The 19547-nt window shown below is 34.3% G+C and overlaps 1 protein-coding gene across 1 annotated transcript; it reads right to left on the reverse strand.

The window, feature by feature from the left end:
• Window positions 1–8186: 8186 nt before the first annotated feature.
• LOC127721071 (short-chain collagen C4-like) lies at window positions 8187–10186 on the reverse strand. The gene is made up of 2 exons (XM_052227755.1): window positions 10078–10186; window positions 8187–8647 (listed from the first exon to the last, which is right to left on the reverse strand). The coding sequence occupies exons 1-2, from the start codon at window positions 10184–10186 to the stop codon at window positions 8187–8189; spliced, it is 570 nt and encodes a 189-aa protein (XP_052083715.1).
• Window positions 10187–19547: the final 9361 nt, after the last annotated feature.

The raw sequence follows: 19547 nt of genomic DNA on the forward strand, positions 1-19547 counted from the left end.
CTGGCGTGGTACATCTTTAATACAGTACTGGCGTGGTGCATCTTTAATACAGTGCTAAATGATTGGACGATTTGCTCAATTGCTGTCCAGGAGATATCTGTGATACAATATGTTTTCTTATATACATTAACATTTTTATGCATGTATTATAAAGGAGAGATAATAATAGATGTTCATATGCTTATGAAGCTTCTATACTATGAAATGAGAAATTCATCTTTGGTTCAATTAGTTATTTCAATTTCGGAAAATTTAGGGTGTACATTTTTAAATTTAACAAAAAAATAATCTCGTTATTTCTGAATGTTCTTTTACTCTTTATCATTCAGTTTTGTCACTTATAATTCATATACAGAACAACACATGAACCTGAATTTATTCTGTAGATTTAATGTTTAAAACATTTTCTATTTGAGGTGATGCAAATTGTAATATTTTGCTAATAATAATCTTTTAAGCGATCATAAGTAAACTAAATATAAGTTTTTCTAAATATTTCAAATACGAGGTAGAGCCTTATCTGATGATAAGAAGAAATATTTTTGAATTTATAGTTTCCTATGCTCTTCAATTTGGGGTTCCAAATGGTTTGATTTCAGCGCCACTGGTGATACTGGTGTGATGTACTGAATTTAAAGTTTTCTATCTTTGATGTGGCATTATATTCCAAAGTTACTGTCAAAGTTGATCAATACACACTTCACTTTAAATTGTATATGTTGTCTATAAATACAATAAGACATTCTAACGGAAGAAAACAGGTCATAATGGTTTGATGATCAACTATCATTTATTTATAAAGCCCTTTATCATAGATAAAATCAAAAGTTTTACAATTTTCAAATGTTGACTACAACCGTACGGTTTTCCTATAATTGCTTACATCCACTTCATTTGAACTTTGGTGTATAGTTGTCTCATTGGCAAGCATACCACATCTCCTTATTTTTATAAAAACATCATTCCACTTAAAGTTCTGTGTCAAACTTTTTTTCACAATTATTTAGACAATAAAAAAAAACTAGAGGTCACCTACTGGATAATTTTAAAGCGCACCTCATAATGATATAATAGTAATCTAACTCATTAATGGCATCAAGGCAATACAATATATGAAGGTGTCATCCTTCAGATGGTATCAAGGCACTTATTACATATTCTAATTTGTATTTTTCTTTCAAATGTACATTCTATCTCTAGACACAAACATAAAATCTGGTATTTTAAAATCCACATTTAGATGCAATTATTAATTTTTAAGATTGTTATTATTTTGTCATATTTATTAGCTCTATTACATGATTATGTATTCATGCATACAATGGCATTACCTTGTCACAAGATATTATTTTTAACATATTGAACAAATTTGATCAGTTTATAGATTTTTAATAATTTAAGAGTAGAATTAAGATTTGTACATATTCATTTTTTTTAATATTTGTTAAAATAATGGCTCATCGCTCGTCATACTTTCACCTTAGTCAGCTTACATGTCGTTTATTATTTCCAGTTTAGTATGCATTTGTCATTTACTTTGAATATGCATGTTACATATTATTTTCTTTTGAATAGGAATATATAATCTACCAAAAATATAAATAAGACATACACATCTCCTTAAAGTGTTGATGTGCAATGTAATTGTGCATATTTTTGTAAAGTTTCTGTTGCTTACCAGAATACTTATTTTAACTGTATGACAATATTTCGTAGATTAATTACCATTAAATTAAAAGAAAACTATTAAATGTCCTCATACGAATCAAAACGATTGATATTCGCAAATAATGCAGGATAAATCATAAATTGCCCTAGCTTGACGAGTTATGATCAATATTTTAACAGAGAGGAACGCATTACTTATATTGACATTAAATTAAACATTCCATCTAAGATTCCTTACTTTGGATAGGCACAAAAATTCCTTACTTTGGATAGGCACTAAGATTCCTTACTTTGGATAGGCACTAAGATTCCTAACTTTGGATAGGCACTAAAATTCCTTACTTTGGATAGGTACTAAGATTCCTTACTTTGGATAGGCATTAATATTCCTTTCTTTGGATAGGCACTAAAATTCCTTATTTTAGATAGGCACTAAGATTCCTTACTGTGGATAGGCACTAAAATTCCTCACTTTAGATAGGCACTAAGATTCCTTACTTAAGATAGGTCCTAAGATTCCTTACTTTGGATAGGCACTAACATTACTTAATATGGATAGGCACTAAGATTCCTTACTTTAGATTAGCACTAAAATTCCTTACTTTGGATAGGTACTAAGATTCTTTACTTTGGATAGGCACTAAGATTCCTTTCTTTGGATAGGCACTAAGATTCCTTACTTTGGATAGGCACTAATATTCCTTACTTTGGATAGATACTAAGATTCCTTACTTTGGATAGGCACTAAGATTCCTTACTTTGGATAGGCAATAAGATTCCTTACTTTGGATAGGCACTAAGATTCCTTAGTTTGGATAGGCACTAAGATTCCTTACTTTGGATAGGTACTTGCATATATCACGGAGTTTGTTTGCGTTTTCAACGCTCCTTTGCTAACTTAATCATTTGGAAGAACAAATTAAAAATGTAAATCAAAACTAAACAGACCGTGTTTTAATTATATCACTCTATTATGTAGATACAAATGAAGATGAAAACGAAAACTGAGTAAATTGCAGTAAGTCTAAAAGGAGAAATACAAGATGGTTGACAGGAATGGCGTCTCCTGCTGGTTGAAAATATCAACTATGGATCAATTGCTATGATTTTTCATCATCTCTTCGGAATGCATTCTCTAATGGTCGTCATCCGGTATTGGTTTGGAGCTAGACATAGATTGAACAGTTCTCGAAGGCTGTATGCTTTTCTCCTGGTGTCAGTATGTTGATACATTTAAACCGTGTGTTTGGTTTTTTTTTTTAATATTTTCATATAACATGCATGTCATGCTTTTTTTAAGAATGGATTAAATTTTTTGGCGGCGACGCATTTTCGTGGATTGAAAAATATGTTGTTTTTTCCTTAATTTTCAACAAATTCTGCATACAAGCGTAAATATGACTTGTACTTTGTTGAAAACTTTAAATCATGGTTGAACTATACCAACGAAGTACATCACTTTGTAGTTTGTGAATTACTGACTCGAAGACGTCAGAATATCCTAATTAGTAAAATAACTAGCGTAGTGCAATACAACAATAAAATACTACAGACAGCTAATGTTGGTGATTTTGGCCAATTGTCCACAATCAGTTATAATTTTTTAAAGTATCACTTGTCGCTGTGAAATACTCATATATTGTTAAATCATTGTCCCATTTGCATGCCTTTCTAAAACGAAATTTTGTGTTTGACACCTCTGTTCTCACTCAAATATGTTTCACCTAATCTGCATACAACGCATGACTTTGTTATTGATAAATACAATGTATAGTACAAGCATCTAATTGATAAAAAATGAATTTTTGAATTTCTTGTTTGTTTTGTTTTTTTTAGCACGACAAGACCCATCATGGCCGTAGTATAAATTTAGTAGTCTCCATTGCCATTCTCGATAGTTTCGACGACAAATAAGGTAACTGTCCATTATAGTCTCTAATAGTCAAATCTGTGCTGCATTAGAACAATGGCGAATTCTGAAATTATAATGAATGTTTGTATTTCATTATATTAATGAGCAATAAATAAACTTTCAAAAATATGCACTTACTGATATAAAATAAATTAAATAATGTAATCATCTTGCTCGTTTTACTGTGGATTTTGTAGGTTGGCTGTGTGAAATTTTGTTCAAAGACGTATACAAACGCTGATGATGAGGAATGTCAAGACAACCAAGAACGACATTCCCCAAATCGACCTCAGCAGAAACAAACCAATTACAGCGCGAACATTCACTCGACCGGAAAAAAAGCAGAATTTTACCAACCATTCTTTGTTGAAATGGTTTTGAGAAATCAAATACAACAAGTCCATAACTAGCAAACATTTTCCCATAATAACCAACAGATACTTCCAAATTTTCAACATATATAACAAAAGGGGAAAAAAACAAAGAACGATGAATACGATACTTACTTTTCATTGAAATGTATAAATAGAATTAATAAGTAACAAGAAAGGACGATTTTACCGTTAGATATACAAATTTAATGTCCGTGAAAATACATTTGAACGATGAAAGCCATTACTATTATAGTCGAACAACACTCATATGAAATGAGTCTCGAGCATCACTCAAAAGAAATTAATTGTCAAAATGCGCATCTCGTGAAGTAAAATTGGTACCGTAAATTCATTTCAGACCTTTGTTAAAAATGTATAATAAAAATATGACCATATTTTAAAATATTTTGTTACTGTGTATATTGACAGACCTACACATTTTGTTCCTGTGTATATTGGAATACCTACAAATCCTGTACCTGTGTATGTTGATCTACCTACACATATCGTTCCTGTGTATATGAAAATGCCTACAAATCTTGTTCCTATGTATGTTGAAATACTTACATATCTTGTTCCTGTGTATGTCGACATACCTATACATCTTGTTCCTATGTATGTTGACATACATTCACATCTTGTTCCTGTGTATATTGACATACATTCACATCTTGTTCCTGTGGATATTGATATACCTACATATCTTGTTCCTGTGAATGTTGACATACCTACACATCTTGTTCCTGTGTATTTTTCCATACCTTCACCTCTAGTTACTGTTAATGTTGACATGCCTACACATTGTGTTCCTTTGTATTTTGAAACGCACACACGTCCCTTCCTAATGTATTTTGTCATGCATACACATCTTGTTCCTTTGTATGTTGTCATGTCGTCACATCTTGTTCATGTATACGTCGACATATATTCACATGTTGTTAATGTGTATTTTGATATACCTACATATCTTGATCCTATGTATGTTGACATACTTACATATCTTGTTCCTGTGTATGTTGACATACCTACACATCCTGTTCCTGTGTATGTCGACATACCTAAATACCTTGTTCCTGTGTATGTTGCAATATGCCTACACATCTTGTTCCTTTGTATGTTGATATACCTAAACGTTTTGATCCTGCATGTGTATGTTGACATACATACGCATTTTGTTCCTATGTACGTTGATTTATACTAACACATCTTGTTCCTGTGTATGTTGACATACCTACATAGCTTGTTCCCGTGTATGTTAAAATACCTACACATCCTGTTCCTGTGTATGTGGACATACATAAATATCTTGTTCCTGTGTATGTTGCAATGCCTACACATCTTGTTCCAGTGTATGTCGACATACCTTTACACCCTGTTATTGTGAATGTTGGCATACCTACACATCTTCATCCTTTGGCCATACCTTCACATCTTGTTCCTGTGTATGTCGACATACCTTCACATCCTGTTCTTGTGTATATTGCCATATTCACACATATTGATCCTTTGTATGTCGACATACCGTCTTATCCTGTTCTTGTGTATGTTGCTATACCTTCACATCTTATTCCTGTGTATGTCGACATACCTTCACATCCTATTCTTGTGTATGTTGTCATACCTTGACCTCTTGTTCCTGTGTATGTCGACATGCCTTCACATCCTGTTCTTGTGTCTGTTGCCATACCTTCACATCTTGTTCCTTTGTATGTCGACATACCTTCACATCCTGTTCCTGTGTATGTTTCCATACCTTCAAATCTTGTTCCTGTATATGTTTCCATACCTTCATATCTTGTTCCTGTGTATGTCAACATACCGTCACATTTTGTTCCTGTGTATGTCACCATACCTTCACTTCTTGGTCCTGTGTATGTCGTCATACCTTCACATCCTGTTCCTGTGTATGTTGCTATACATTCACATCTTGTTCCTGTGTATGTTGCCATACTTTCACATCCTGTTCCTCTGTATGTTGCGATAGCTTCACATCTTGTTTCTGTGTATGTTGACATACCTTCACATTTGTTTCAGTGTATGTTGCCATACCTTCACAACTTGTTCCTTTGTATGTTGCCATACCTTCACATCTTGTTCCTGTGTATGTTGATATAGCTTCACATCTTGTTTCTGTGTATGCTGATATACCTTCAAATTTGTTCCTGTGTATGTTGCCATACCTTCACATCTTGTCCCTTTGCATGTTTCCATACCTTCACATCTTGTTCCTGTGTATGTCGACATACGTTCACATCCTGTTCTTGTGTATGTTGACACACCTTCACATCTCGTTCCTGTGTATTTCGTCATACCTTCACTTCTTGTTCCTGTGTATGTCGACAAACCTTCACATCCTGTTCCTGTGTATGTTGACATACCTTCACATCTTGTCCCTGTGTATGTTGCCATACCTTTACATCTTGTCCTGTATATGTTGTCATGCCTACACATCCTGGTCCACGTTTGTTTTGACATACCTACACATCCATTTCATATAAATAAAAACGAGCATGATAAATGTACAGGGGAACATATATTGTTTGCATGAAACAATTTAACCATCGTGGATTTTATACTCTAAGCGAAATACATTTCCATTGAGTTCGAATGTGTTAATCCTAACACCCCGCGACATGCCAGATGGCCCCTTTTACAGGACCTACCTTTTGTATTTATTGTTAAATTTTTTCGACCTGAACATGCATGAAATATTTGTTACTGGACGTTAGGCATTCAAGAATCAATCAATCAATCAAACCTAACGAATAAATAACTTTTACGAAAACCAGGAATATTGCTACCACGAAGAAAAGTATTTTCGCACTGAAAAAAAAATACTAAAACAATTTCAAAGGAATGAGTCATTTTACTCTTTTACATCAACAGTTTATACGCTTTTTTTTAAACTCTCTATTACAGGAAGCGAACACACTGCAATCTACCATATTTGTGTACCACATGGCTATGATAATAGTCCATATGAATGTAATATTATTGTCTTCACTGCTTTAGAAAAAAAAATGTATTTATCGCTTAACGTTAAAAAATATTTACAACTCATGGAATACAAAATTTCGGCTTTCGAAACGTTTGTACGCGGGCATACCCGTAACAGGCTGTTCTAGAAACAAATATTATGCACACTGAAATCGTCATTATCCGGATTTAATTCTAACCCTTCTTTATTGGGATGTAAAAGTGTTGACCGAAACATATTTTGTATGATGCGCAACGTCTTTTTACATCCAAATAAAACATAAGAAAGACGATTAAATTCGCATACTTACTCCGTAATGCTTAAACCTGACTTAAACACTTTCAATTCAATTAAGACTGACATAAATTACATAAATAATTGCGCATTATCCATTCATAGAAATTATATTTAAAAGGACAATACCTTTCATAAGGAGTTGTCAGACTATGTCAGCTATTTTACTTAGTTTGCTTTGCGATCATTTGTTTATGTTTATAGTTTATCTCCTATAGCGCCCGTTTTTTTTTTTTTTTTTTTTTTTTTTAAATGAGTAAAAGGTCTCATTAAGGCAAAAACCCATATAAGGAGTTAATTGCCGATTTCGGCCTTTCAGTGTACTTGTAGATCTTTGTCTTGCTGATAAATTCTGCCGAAAAGTGTTTCTCTTTATCTATTATAACTTTCAAGACAAGCGGCAAAATGAAAAAAGAAAAAAGGTTAAAATCATCATATACGGGCGCTAACTCTTATAAGGAGTCGTTTTACTATTTCAGTAAATCTTGACAATATAATAAGTCTTGACATTTTGAATGTTTATCAGTGATTCACCTGTCAGATTTTATCCATCTATATATACAACGGTTTTCAATAGTATCGTCAATACTTGTATTTGATCCCTTTGTTTTATTTTAAGCCTTTGCAGTCCTGTTAGTTGAGCAATAGAGTCATCATATGCATTTCTTTAGCTAGATACCCCAATGGTTATCGTGACCATGTTTTGTTCAATTTGGTTTCGAAATCTGAGAAGAGATGATTTTGTAAAAGTTAACAAACGACGACGACGGACGACAGACGCAAAGTGATGAGAAAAGCTCACACTGGGCCGTTGTGCCAGGGGAGTTAAAATAGAAGCTCAACTGAATGTAAATACATAATTATCTATAAAGTAAAATTATATTTTAGGAGCACAAAACAAGAAATGTTCATTTGATTATATTTTTTAATTTAAAACTATCTTTTATTACGGATTTTTATACTATGAACAAACCACACATTTGAACAAGGTGCCTTGAACATAGGGAGGACATTTGAGTGACCCACAGTACGCCTTGACTGCATACAAAAGGTATCCATTATCATTCTGCGAACCAGCCTCCAATATGTCTGGAACACTATCAACGCATACGTACTGAGACGCACCAGCATGGCCATAGTGTCCAGACATCAGATTTTCACTATATTCGGTTTTCCAGCCAGAGTAACAATGTGATTTACCGGGAATCATTAATACTGTTGATGCATGACTTACACGACAGACTGCACATGGTACATCTTTGTCTATTAGGTTACTACCAAAATCTTTGGTTTCGTACTCCATCCCAAACAAAGATCCAAAAGCTGATTCATGACTAACCTGTCCAAGATCAGGGTCATGCGGAACACACACTGGATTAGAAGGTCGTCCTGGATTAGTGTAATGACCGCCTGCAGCGATACCTGCAAATTCATAACTCGTTCGAATTAAGCATTTAGAATTGCTTCAAACTATTCGTCTTGTTTGTCAATGCAAAACGGAAAAGATACTACGACACTAAAATATACATTATATAATTATATCCCCCCCTCCCCCCCTCCCCCCTTGATGTAATTAAAGCCCTCCATAAGCTATATAGGCATTATATATGTAAGTCGTCTAGTAGTGTAATTCATAAATATGAATATCGAAATACATTTGGATATTCAATTATCAGACGAAATACAGATTTTTTTTCTCTATGGTTACATCTGCTTTTATCCCATATGAACGTTTTACAGTTTACATTGGAGAATATTAAAAACATATTGATTGATTAACCTTTGTTTGGTTTCCTCTCAGTGGCAAATGTTTCAAGCAAATTCAGGGCAAGAACAAATTAACAATAAATGAAATAGATATGTTCTGCAAAGCGCTCTACTGTTAAGAACAGGTGAAAAGGCTGCCACTTGAAAACGAGGATTATTTTACTTTCATAGCTTGGCAAACTACTGACCCCATTTTTGAAAATATTTTTTAAACCGTACGGAGAGTGCAACATTCAATCTCTCTGCACGAGGCATTGAACTGAAAGTCCCAATTTCGATAAGATATGACTGCGTTTTGATATCTCCGATGAAAAAAAGAGGCATCCCTTGCCATGTGTACAGCTGGTCGATGGGAGAAAGCCAGGTGCCCATAGTTCTATAGAACCAGTGAACCCTTCAGATGTGTGGATGCTGATATAGAGTATATATTTAACTGCATGCATACGTAACTAAGTGTTAATCTGATTGTATTCAAATATAAGTGGATGCCTATTTGATATCCTTGGAGATAGGACAGGATTATGGAAATGAACATTCTGGCCTGGTTATAGTTGGAAAAATAGCTTTGCGTAAGACAAGATGACAAATATTCTGTCCAACTAAATGCAAGATAATCTTGGTCTCTGGTGTAGAGTTATCTCATGTGCGATCATATATACCACATCTTTTTTTATATAAACTGTCTTTCGCAAAAAACGCCCCCCACCCTTCCCCCTCCCCCCGCTAATCATTAATAAAATCAAATGCTCGTCTCCTAATTGTATACAAAAGGTATTGCCGTTTTATCTGTTTGAAGGAAGATATTTTGATTGGGCTGCTCTTCGAGTATTTTTGTACCTTTGTTGTCTGTCTTACCCCGTGAAGACTATTCCATAAACAAGTTAGGTTGTAGGGAAATCCCTATTAGAAATTACTTTGTGCAAAGGAGGAACATAGGTTGGTCTGGAAAATGTGTATAAATACAAGACAAACCACCCATTTGAATGCACAGAAGGGTTTGTTGGATTTACGTCAATGCGACAGCAACCCAACATTACAAAGGCAAAAGGCATTATTGTATTCAATGCTATTGTATTAAATCTTACCCGTGTAAACAATTTCGGTTGCATTTGTTGGGCATTCTTTTTTTCCCCATCTGACATAAATACTTCCGGATGGATCTAAAAATATACACGTGAACACATGAGCAGACATTTCGACTATTTTTCATGCTAACTTAGTATATTTGGAGTAATCAATATTGGCGTAAGATTAGACAGTATTTTGCTTTTATAACTGCTCCAGACTTTAAAAAATATGCCAGAAATCAAAAGGAAATCATCAAAGAATGCGTGTCGACTTATTAAATGTCTACCCATGTAAAAACCATCATAGAGCATGGCAGGAAGTAATTACTTCTAGTTGTATAGGAAAATTCAGACCTTTTATTTTATTGTAAGCGGGCCTATTGTACATTGTACACGTTCGAAAAACAGCCATTTTGATATGATAATGGTTTATTATCAAAATTTCCCCCTTTCAAACGTGTACTTCATGTATAGGTACGCTTCGAACGAATAGCATCAGTTCGAAACGCATCCAGTTGTTTACCGGCTCAGGCTCCAAAATGTAAAAAGAAAAGATAATATAAGCAATCTTTCAAGCTTATTGGACTTCATGATTTCATGCACTGAACTTGTAGTCTCTTTAAGCGCATGTGTTTAAACACATACTTCTATAATCAGTAATGATCTAGATGAAGAGTAAAAATTAAAAATTCTTGGTAATATAAGTGAAGTGAGTGTGCATACAAACTACAAACGGAAACGAGTTGATACATGTGATAATTTGTATGAATTAATGAAAAATAGTGCATAAAATGTACCGCAGGCGAGCAGATGTACTATATTTATATTTTCGATCTTTCCAGTATTGTGGAAAATAAAAATAGAGGTGCAGCATTATACACTACTGTAATTGTATCGTATGAATAAGAGCAAGAACACATTGAATCGGTGAAAATAGGTTAAAATGTTTAAAAATATTTACTTAAGAAAATCTATCGAAAAAAAAAGTAAAATTGAAAAGTTAAGCTTCAGTCATACCAAACTAGTTCTCAAAACGTCCGAACCTTAAAAAACGTAAAACGGGTTGTGGTATGGCTAGAAAGTAAAGCTTTGACCGGACAATGTCTATAATGCGACCCTAATTAATTCTTAAACTGTTCTCGGTTCGTCCATCTCGTTCAGTTGTACTGGTAATTTGATAACTAGTGTTTAATTTCTTTTTGAAATGGTGATACTGCATATGGTGAAATGTTTTATGAATATCTGATATTCCGTTTGATACCTATGGTGTTATATTGATATTCGTCGTCATTGTTATAAGCTGAAGTACAGCATGAACATAGATATGTTAATATAATATGTATTTTATTTCCCTCTATACACACTAGTACTGTGATTATGCTCACTGATGACACTCCAAGTCCCCTCCAAAGCTGCAAGCTTACCCATGTTTTTGGGCATATAACTAAACAAATTAAGAACCCATGAGAAAACGGCCTCTTTTTATACCAAACCCTGTCTGATTGTACGTTTAGGAACTGCATAAGAATGCAATAACGTTCTCAAAACGAGTAGAGCATACAAAGAACCTACTGCGAACGTTTTGAACTGAGTAGTAACGTGTTGCTAACTTGTTCAGAACTTGATATTTTGTTTTGATCGTATTTAGACGGATTAAAGACGCACTCAAGAAGTATTGAGGTCGAATTGGGTCTGTGTGTGAACGGAATAAATGTGCTAAAAACGGATTCAGTATGTGTGCACACGAACATCCAGTTAATGCCCGACCACACCACGTCATAGCATGTCCATAGTGCATGCCAAGTACGGCAATTCCGTTCGTAGTACGTCCATCTAGTTTAGGTTACGTTGCCACTCCGTCTAATTCCAGGACGGGATGATTGCCCGAAAATATTGAGCAGGTTCAAAGTTCTGGAGCACAAAAAAAAAACAAAAAAAAAACGCCAATGATGTTCGTAAACAGACCATAAACAGTTGCTTCTATGCCCATTCCGTTTACATGCAGTTGAAGCCCGTAAGGCTACATTTTTCATAACGTTGTGAGAACGAGTTTGGTGTGACGGGGGCATTAAAAGAGGGGTCCACGCCTCAAGCGCCTGTGTTTAACAGATTTATTTTATTACATGACTAGAAACTCCTGCAGAAAGGTCCAGTTTGAACTCATATATTATAATAATAATAATAAATGCAACAAACTTTTATTCAGTTTTGAGTCCAAGCAAGTGCAGCCCATGATTTAATTGGATTAGACTACGGCTTTGTTTTCAAAGCGAAAAAAAAGCGTCAAATACGAATGGCCGTTTTAATTCAATTTGAAATATATAAATTTTTACACTTTAATCATCCGCTAGTGACATTTCTGTTTTAAAGCGTCTCGATCCAAATAATTAATGAATAAAACAAACATGATTTTGAAGAATTGTATTATATTTTCGAATTTGGAATGACGATGTTAAAAAATAGGAAATAATCATATAAATGAATAAATAAATATGTAAATACATGGTGAATGAACACTTACTATTCTGAAAAGTTGTTATTACTGACGCCTGACTCTGAACCTGTATATTCTGACTCTGAATTTGTCTATCCTGACTCTGAATCTGTCTATCCTGACTCTGAATCTGTTTATCCTGACTCTGAATCTGTTTATCCTGACCTATGACCTTATTATTCAGTGCATTAACTGTAGTTTGTAACTGACTCACAGTGGCCTTTAGGAACTGAATATCCCTCTGCATTTGTTGGTTATGTTATATAGATACAATGGATAAGCGTTGATTCTTGAAAAAGAAACCATGAGCCCGGAGGGCGAATGGTTTGTTTTTCATTAATCAACGCTTATCCATTGTATCTATAACTTAAACTATTGTGTTAATGTTTTTTTCAAAATTAAAGCCTATTCTTAATTATAAGATATTGTAAGTGAGTTTAAATAACCATGTTGTCGTGTAAAACGATGCATTAATAAATCTAAGATCACAATTAATTGGTTAGAAATATACAAACATAACACAACACGTCTGCCTTTAAAGATCTTCATATTATCAGGCATCTTCATATTATCTGTTGTTACAAAATAAGACATATTCGAACTTATGTCGTATAAAATTGAGAATGGAAATGTGGAAGAGACGATTCATAGAGACAACAAACCGACCAAAGAGCATATATAAAATATATATACATAGATATAAGAAGATGTGGTATGAGTACCAATGAGACAACTCTCCATCCAAGTAAAAATTTATAAAGTAAACCATTATAGGTCACAGTACGGTCTTCAACACGGAGCCTTGGCACACACCGAACAGTAAGCTATAAAGGGCCCCAAACAATTACTAGTGTAATAATACATATTTCTAGCAAGAAGCCTAATTCTAGGCACATAACGATTTTCTCGCATAGGAATATGCGAATAAATATTTGTAAAATTATGTAGTAATACAGATGAAATCATACTATATTTATAAAACAAAAATGGACAAATAGAATGTAATCATTTTCGTTTCAAATATGTGAAATAGCCAATAATAATCCGAAAATAAACGGTAAAACTCGCTATTATTACAATAATATCCACAATAACATACAAAACCAAAAAAAAAAAAAAACAAAAAACATGAAAACTAGAGAAAAGAGACAACAAAGAGAATACAGGGATTCGAACCTAAACCGACAAGTCCCTACCTTTAATTCATTGATCTTAACCATGCTAACCTCGCGGCTACCAACTTATACTATACGATTGCCTATTATGTATATATAAAGGTACAAGCCTTGTGTGTCCGTTGTACCGATGTATAGCATATGTTCATTTATGTGTATAAAATAGACATTTAAATTGTAACCAATTTGTAGCCGAGAGGTTTCGTCGATATGTTGATGTCAGTAACACATAACAGATTTCAAGGACGGGTTCGATTCCCAGTGAATGCATATAGAAATTACAAAAATTAAAGGTAAGTTTTTAATTTAATTCCATTAGTGAACAGAAATCAGTAAATTAGCCAATTCAAACTTAATGAAATTAGGCACACAAATGAGACGGATTTAGGAAGCGTTGATTCTAGAAAAAGAATCCACGGTAAATGAATAGGCTGACGTCACGACAATGGTTTAATACATGTAGCATAATCGGGGTCAGTCAATAAAAGTCGCTTCTCGTTGATAATTTGTGACTCTGAGTTGATACACGTAGCAAGCATGCATCACACAAGTAAACATCTCAGATTCCATGCCATACTGTGGAAATCTCGCTTACAATGTATACTTACAATGTACGTGTATATAAATCTGCTGATAAGAACATACGATATGACAAATTTATGAATATATGCCTTGTTTTTCGGATGACCTATTAGTTCTTTTAGACAATATCTCGTCAAAATAATCAAACCACAAAAATAATAAAAAAATACTGAAGTACAAAACAAATAAAAAAATGCCATTTTTGTGCGTGAGTTGGGCGGGATCGTAACACATTCCATACCTTGTGGACCGTAATAATGAAAGTCTTCAAAGCTTACAGTGACAATGTGTCAGAAAAGTCAACTCGCCAATTTCCTGATTTCCCGGCCTATAGTATTTTATTTACACTGGCTAATATGGTGTGCCTTTAATCGTTTTATATTTATGAGGAGTACATGCACTGTTTGTCATGTATAGATAGGCTCGTACCCTGGACCAGTTATCAAATATAGTCTTTTCCTCTACTCTTTTTGGTGATATATATATTGACATTTTAGTCTTAGGTGCATGATTGTTTTTATTAGTTGTTATTGGCTTTAACTAGCTGTCAGTAACTGCAAGTACTCTCAGATCTGTACTTGGTGTCTTTTTGTTGTGGGGATTTATAAGTACCCTGCCACGTCCACTCTGTGTTTTTGTTAGATGTATTTCTGCTTTGTATCCATCTGATGAGTAAAGCTCTTTTCAACTTTTTATAGTTTGTTCTTATGTTGTACTGTTACACCACTGTCCCAGGTTAGGGGAGGGTTGGCGCCTTCAAACTACTTTATCCCCATCACATTCTGTATGTGCTGTCCAAAAGAGGGGCGAAAGATACCAGAGGGACATTCAAAATCATAAATCGAAAATAAACTGATAACACCATGGCTAAAAAAGAAAAAGACAAACAATAGTACACAAAGCACAACATAGAAAACTAAAGACTAAGCAACACGAACCTCACCAAAAACTGGAGGTGATCTCAGGTGCTCCGGAAGGGTAAGCAGATCCTGCTCCATATGTGGCACCCATCGTGTTGCTCATGTTAGTACAAACCCGGTAAATAGTCTAATTCGGTAGGTCATACATGTATTCGTGAAAAGGGAACGGGATTGTAGTTACGACATTAGGAACATATCCGCTACCATCTGTGAAACGGTTATTCCATAACGGTCAACCAACTCGTGATGGCGTCCGTAAAATTTACGAAGGGATGATTTCAACTTCACCATTTGGAACTTTTGATTTAATAGCTTCTTTGTGAGCAGCAACACTCTATTAAGGAAATCATGATAGGAAAGACAAGCCCGGGAATATCGTATCAATTGGGAGATATATACTCCGTATGCAGACGCTGCTGGAATTTGCTACATAGAAATGGAAAGTTCACAATTGGGAAGCTGAAATCATCTCTATTGTCGTAAAGTTTTTTTTCCAACCGACCCTCATTGTAAATTTCTAGATGTAAGTCAAGATATGAGGCAGACTTAATTGTATCTGTTGTATCCTTTATCTCCAGTTCGATGGGATAGATGCGTTCAACATAGTCACCAAATTTTGAATTATTTAGTGAGAGAACATCATCTATATAGCGGAAAGTAAAGTTAAAGGATACTGCTAACTTCTTTTCTTTCTTCCTAAGAAGTTCCTGTATGAAGTCAGCCTCATAAGAATAAAGGAGCAAGTCGGCAAGAAGAGGAGCAAAATTGGTTCCCATGGAAATGCCGATAGTTTGTTGAAAAACACGTTCTCCGTACCAATATGTTGTCAATCAAGAAATCAAGCATCTTGATAATGTCAGTTTCAGAGAATTTTTTGTTTGAATCAGAGTGATTTTTTACAAAGTAGGATTTATCCCTCCCTAAGACAAAGATACTTGTATCTACGTTGGCCATTCTTTTTTTTATGAAACAAAGCAATACCAACTCTTTTAATTTGTCTTTTAGTTTGGAATGGGGAATACTTGTGTAAAGTGTAGAAAAGTCAAATGTTTTAATACTATTGCAAGATGAAAGAGTCTTAGATTGTATGTACTCTAAAAGATCTTTGGAATTTTTTAGTATCCACATCTGATTCACGCCACCTCTAGAATAGGCAGTTTCACAATAACTTTGAAGCCCGGCTTTGATTGCTGATAAAATTGATGTTAATAATTTAGAAAGAGGTTTCGTGGAGCACTTGGAAGACCCAGCAATATACCGTTGTTTGTAAGGATACTTGTGTAGTTTAGGTATCCAGTACAGTGATGGAAGATCCAGTTCTTCATCTTTGGTTGAAATTCCAAAGGAACATAGAACAGACCTATGATTATCCAGGATTTCCTCTTTAGTAAGTGTCGTGGGGGTATATGTTGAGTTTCCAAGTGAATTGTCAATACCTAATTCATTTATCAAGCAGTTTATGTAATGTGATTTACACACGGAAACGTTTGGGGCTTTATCTGCGGGGACCACAACATATTTGTCATGGAGGTAGGACAAGTGTTTTGCAACATCTTGGTCTTTAAAGATTGACGTAGCATGGGTATTGATAGACCCATTCAGTTTCTTAATTCTGATTTGTATCAACGACCTCACAGCCTTAATCCATTCGGAAAGAGTATCTACGTCTTCTTTCTCGCGTTTAACCCATTGCCTGGCATAATCCTCGACTGAATTCATCAGTATTTTCAAGTTGTGTTTCCAATTGATGGATTTAGGCTAACGATGTTTCGGACCTTTGGATAACACATTTCGCAGGGAAGTGTTATTGACAATGTTGAGGTCACCTGTAATAACGTGGCCAGCCGGATTATATATGAATGGGGAACTAGCACAGGTGCAATCAGGAGGTTTAGACTTGAAGTCGTCAATATTGAGATCCTGCAACACGTGTTTGTAACTGAAAATTTTAGTTGCAATTGGTTTGGTATAGGTATAAGACATGATTGGTACAGACTGATCTTTAAAATAGGGAGGTATTTTCGATTGAACTAATTTATGATGAAGGATATTGCCCAAGTTAACAGCATCGAGCACTTTGTTGGCAAAGGAAAGTTTAAGAGAGGATCTTTTCTCTTTTTCATCTTTTCCAATGCGAACTGGTTTTAAAAGTCTGTGACTTGCAATATCCGAAATGATAGCTGTAAGTTTGTATTGGTTTGAATGAGGGTTTGTAAAAATGGTTTCCAAACATAAATTGAACAGAGAATGAAGTTTTGAAAGGGGTAATGAATAAAGCTTCGTGCGAATGTGATGAATACCTAACGGCTTTTGTATAAATGGCAGCAAGTCATTAATAGAGGCATCATGGAGAGTTGGTGATGTATAATGACGACCATATGGTGTCGCAGTTCCCAATTGTCGAATCCAGTAGTCTTCTGTTTGTCTACGGAGAGGCGTTGCAAGATGGGGATTGTTAGTCCTGTGTTAGTCCAAAGTCAGGAGCCAGCAATTCAGTGGTTGTCGTTTGTTTGCTTTATACCATATTTGTTTTTCGTTCATTATTAAGATTTAATCATTAAGCATTAAATCACTTTAATAAATTGAGAGTATCGTCTGCTAAACAAGAGTTAACTTTTCTTTAATTTTTAAGGAGCGTCTTACTTTTACTAACATAATTTCATAAGCGATTTTCCCCCTTTTATTTGATATGAAATTGCATGCTTTTCGTGATTTGTTCATTGCGTGATTTGAACTGAAGGAACACAAAAAACCTACCCTATCCCACCCTTGAGAATATTTTTTTTTCTGCTGTTTGTTGTATATTTTCAGATATTGACAAAAGAAGCGTCGTGGATTGGACAGAATGTGAACTGAATACATTGTTTTTGCTGAATGGCTGAATTTATCACAGTTGGCGTCTGGTTGCCATTTTGAGAAAACATATGATGGTTGTCCTTCAATGTTTGTTTTTATCTTGGACATTAATGAGACATTGTCGATGAATGCAGATTTGTTGTCCGGTTGATATATAGTTGAACTGTCCTAATAAATCCATGACAAAAATTGCCAAAATTCAAACTTACTATTTGTTGTTTTTTATTATGATTATTGGATAGTTTGTATTACAAATTGTCTATAACGAAGGTAATCTGGAATCGTTGGAAATATTACGAGTGATTTCAATGAATTTTGTTATCTTTTATCATGTATATTGAATTAAATTTACAGCTGTTGGTTACTTTCGAATATTTAATAATTTGTACCTAAATCAGGCCGTTAGTTTTCTCGTTTGAATTGTTTTACATTTGTCATTTCGGGGCCTATATAGCTGACTATGCGGTATGGGTTTTACTCATTGTTGAAGGCCGTACGGTGACCGATAGTGGTTAATTGCTGTGTCATTTTGTCTGTTATTGGGGGTTGTCTCATTGGCAATCACCACATCTCCTTATTTTTATATTTGTAGACTCGGGACGGTTTTGACATATTTTGTAGACGCTTGTCTACTCTTGAACAATCTATGATGCCATCTAGATGTCTTTGCTATTTTTTGTCGTTGGGTTATTACGTCATTGACGTATACCCCAAAATTCCTTTTATTCAGAATAACAGATAATTCAAAGAATATATTATCAAGGTTTCAAAATAACTCTTTATCAGTATGGACACAAGAGTAAATAAACTCATCATAGATACCAGGATTAAAATTTTGTACGCAAGACGCGCGTTTCGTCAAAAGACTCATCAGTGACACAAATAAAAAAAAAGTTAAAATTGCCAAATAAAGTACTAAGTTGAAGAGCATTGAGGACCCAAAATTCCGGAAGGTTTTGCCAAATACAGCTTAGTAATCTTACCCTGGGGGTAGTTAACGAATGTTGTTCTCTGCTCACCATTTATATACTGAACATAATATCGCACTTTGTCCTACTATTTCCTTCAAACCTAGCTGAATATATCTAACGAATTTGCACCTTATACAACACGAAGTATTGCAGTCTTTAATGATAAGGTTTTATATTATCTAACAGATTTATGTCCCAGGAATCTAGTAATTTTAATACAGGAATTCATACGTTAATTTAAAATGAAAACTGTGGGTAAGAAATTTCATATTTTCTTTTTAACTAAAGTAGCAAAATGTCTCTCAATTTCATTATACAAGTTTCTATTGAATTTTATTTGACAAGTTGTTTTTAGTACAAAAATATTTTTTCTGAAAATTTCTTTATTTTTTTAAGAAATGTCGACTGAATACCTGATAATGTTTTATACATGAATGTCGGAATATATTTATTATATATAATCACATTGTATTTTCCGTGCTAGTCATGT

The sequence above is a fragment of the Mytilus californianus genome, unplaced genomic scaffold (genome assembly GCF_021869535.1).
Source record: "Mytilus californianus isolate M0D057914Y unplaced genomic scaffold, xbMytCali1.0.p SCAF_12, whole genome shotgun sequence".
Taxonomy (NCBI): domain Eukaryota; kingdom Metazoa; phylum Mollusca; class Bivalvia; order Mytilida; family Mytilidae; genus Mytilus; species Mytilus californianus.

What these genes read in the sequence shown, in the direction of transcription:
- LOC127721071 (XM_052227755.1), bottom strand. Translation starts at nt 10,186, where the DNA reads ATGTCTGCTCATGTGTTCACGTGTATATTTTTAGATCCATCCGGAAGT. An exon ending in AACCGAAATTGTTTACACGG is followed by an intron (nt 8,648 to 10,077) that starts GTAAGATTTAAT and finishes ATGAATTTGCAG; the next exon opens with GTATCGCTGCAGGCGGTCAT.